The sequence below is a fragment of the Nicotiana tabacum genome, chromosome 6 (genome assembly GCF_000715075.1).
Source record: "Nicotiana tabacum cultivar K326 chromosome 6, ASM71507v2, whole genome shotgun sequence".
Classification (NCBI taxonomy): Eukaryota; Viridiplantae; Streptophyta; class Magnoliopsida; order Solanales; family Solanaceae; genus Nicotiana; species Nicotiana tabacum.
This window is the reverse complement of record NC_134085.1, coordinates 166,857,710-166,860,948: the sequence shown is the minus strand read 5'-3', so window position 1 is coordinate 166,860,948 and position 3,239 is coordinate 166,857,710. Positions and strand designations below refer to the sequence as shown.

Here is a 3,239-nt window from a genome sequence, read left to right as displayed (position 1 = left end):
TTATTTGGGTGATAGAATTGACAAAGTGGCCTCGTTATTGGAGCATAATTGATCATTAGATCGAGGCTCAGCTGATCTCACGACAATTCGCCCAATAGAAAATGCAGGCTGCGATGGTTGTGGAAGCGTTTGAGGGTCATTTTCCAGCGTAAAAACTACTGCGGACATGGTAGGTCTATCTGCTGGATCTTGTTGAACGCAGAGCAGTCCAATATGGATGCATTTTGTTATCTCAGCTGCCACACAGGACTGCGATAAGCCAGGGTCCATAAGCTCTAATCCTTGCCCTTCACACCACAATTTCCATGCCTATATTTTCAAGATGGTCTCAGGATGATTTATGCAAGTTGAAATTTACATAACAAAAAACTAGCCGACTTCGAAACAAAAAATGGAGAGAAATACACTTACCAAATTAAGGAGGCTCTGACCATGTTCAGAAATATAGCCAGTGTTCTTCCTCCCACTTATTATCTCAAGCACCAGAACTCCAAAGCTGAAAACGTCTGATTTAGTAGAAAAGAGTCCTTCCATTGCATACTCAGGGGCCATATATCCACTGTAAAATTGGCAGATTGAAGTAAATGTTGTACTTGACCATCAATCTTATAGCATGATGTCGTTTTACACAATACCAACAGATTCTTGCATCATCTCCAGTTATCTAGCCTGTAATTTCTAATATCAAATATGTTTAAATTATGTTAGCACTTCATCTAAAAGCGTGTTTTAGAGAAAGAGCACATGTTCGTTTATTTATTTAACAATAATTTGTATTCAGCATACTCCTCATGTGCAGGCTAGTTCTTCCTCTTTGAGCTCTGCATTTTGAGATATTCTGATCGTAGGACTTAAAGGCACAAGATGACACATCTTTTATGTTCTAAAAATATATCAGACAATGTAAATTTCGAATTTTTGATAGAAGAAAAACTCAAGAGTGATGACAAGTGCAGAGCTTGAATCAGAGTCTTACTAGTTTCCAACAACTCTATTTGTATTGGCTTCACATTGATTTCCGCTAAACATCTTTGCCATTCCAAATTCTGATATCTTCGGGTTCATATCTTTGTCCAGTAAAACATTGCTAGCTTTTAGGTCCCTATGAATGATTCTTAGTCTAGAATCCTCATGCAGATACAGAATTCCCCTGGCTATTCCCTTAATAATGTGGAGACGCTGTCTCCAATCCAGAATCTCATTTTCTCTTGAATCTAAAAAGAGAAGTAAAGAATGAAGTTAGTGAACAATTGCTCCATTGCGGTACACTGATTAACCAAATAAGTAAAGGACAAACCGAAGAGGAAGAAGTCCAAGCTTTTGTTGGGAATGAACTCATAGATAAGCAATGCTTCATTTCTCTCTAAGAAGCAACCCAAGAGCCTCACGAGATTTCTGTGCTATAATTTGGCGATTAAGACGACTTCATTCTTGAACTCTTTCAGCCCTTGACCAGATGTTCTGGAGAGCCTCTTGATCACAATTGTTATGCCATTGGTTAGTGTTCCCTGGAATGTTATACACAACATCAAATGACTGGACAAATTGACGTCCTCTAGCAGCTAGATTCATTATATTAAGATAATATGTTTTAAAATATGATAATTTATAGGAACTGTTACCTTGTACACTGGACCAAATCCACCTTCTCCGAGTTTGTTTTCTTCAGAAAAATTTTCTGTAGCTGCTCTAATGAGGTCTAGTTTTACAACTGGAAACTCTATGGACCTCGCTTCTGAGCGAAAATCATCATTCGATAAGTCTTCAGCAAGTGTTTCTTCTATCATGTTGAGCAATTGAGTTTCTTGACTACTTCCATCCCCATATGAAAAGATTCAACTTTTGATCCGTTAGCTGAAAGAATTACTTTCTTTTAAATCCAAAACACCAATATCTTTTTACCTTTCGCTATTCGTCTTCTGCTTTTCACAAGGTAAAAACCAGTTCCTGCCAGTACAGTAGCCAACAGTGCTATAACACTTATTTTAATGCTAATTAGCTTTGGCTTCGAAGTATTTCCACCTGAAAATAGAAAATGTATAGTCGGTCAATTCACCACTGAAATCAACTGTTACCGGAAAATTTTATTTTGTGTCTCATACAACTATACAACTGACAGTAGTTGTATGAGACAACTTTTTTGTCTCACAATTTTGTGGACCCACATTTTTGTGGACCCAGAAGTGTAAAGATTGGGGTCCATAAATTTGTGAGACAACAATGAGCCTCATACAACTAGTGTAAGTTGTATGAGACACAAAATAAAACTTTTCATGTTCCCTTATGAGTAGAATGCCTTGATAATTAAACAAAGACCATCACTTATTTAGTACAACAAACTTGAGATACGGAAGAGTCCATTGTTTAAGACAATCTTCAAACTTAGATTATATAACAGTGGTGTCCGAGAGTAACAAGAAGTTCTAGGATGCTATTTGTATGTCAATTTATAACCATGAAAACAGCTACCGGAGTTCTAGACTTGTAGTAAAAATAGAAATATATGTCTACTCAGAAGAATTATCTCCTCTTTTCATATAATTGGGGAAAACTCAAAATTAGAATCACATTCTGTTATTTTCTTAAGTTTGTGAGGCCAGTTTTGTCACATGCAATGGTAAAGCTTTAGCCCCTCTGCATACGTGAATAACAACTCGGACTTTTGGTATAATTTTCTGAAATGGTGAAGGGAATATGCAACTCATTGTCAAACGGCTAAATTTAGAGTAGATTATCGACATTTATGTCAAACCTGCACTCTCCAGCCAAGAGCCATATTCTTCATTCTTTTGTGACATTTCAATTCTGCAATTTGGAGAGGGGGCGACAAAGCGTAGTTTAGTCAAGTAACCTTTTAATGATTAACGTTATTAGTAAATGATTTTCTTACTTTATGTGTGTCAAAGCCTCAAGACATTTGAAATAGACCAAATGTAGTATAATATGATTAGGATTGTAAAGCTTTTTTATATGAATTTGAAGCCATTAGTTTAATGTGAAATACAGGTTGCAGTCGTCGGTGCAATAGAACTCCAAAGGCAAAATGTGAAAGACCTTCCTAGTGCCATCGCTGCTACGGATGCATTGAGTGATTTTCGATTGGGACAGGATGGTTCTGATTTCTCTACTACTTCAAAGTCCAAAAACGGGAACAAGGACAAGGCAAAAGAGTGGAGGAAAAATGAAAATGACAAGGGTAATGCTGTTGAGGGAAATGGCAATGAAAAGGGAAAGCAATG

The 3,239-nt window shown here is 36.9% G+C and overlaps 1 protein-coding gene across 1 annotated transcript; it reads right to left on the bottom strand.

The window, feature by feature from the left end:
• LOC107761345 (G-type lectin S-receptor-like serine/threonine-protein kinase At4g03230) lies at positions 1-2,798 on the bottom strand. Its single transcript, XM_075256168.1, has 7 exons — positions 2,753-2,798; positions 1,903-2,022; positions 1,623-1,780; positions 1,454-1,508; positions 977-1,214; positions 412-559; positions 1-309 (listed from the first exon to the last, which is right to left on the bottom strand). Exons 1-7 carry the CDS (start codon positions 2,796-2,798, stop codon positions 1-3), a joined length of 1,074 nt encoding a protein of 357 aa, XP_075112269.1.
• Between the last annotated feature and the right edge of the window lie 441 nt (positions 2,799-3,239).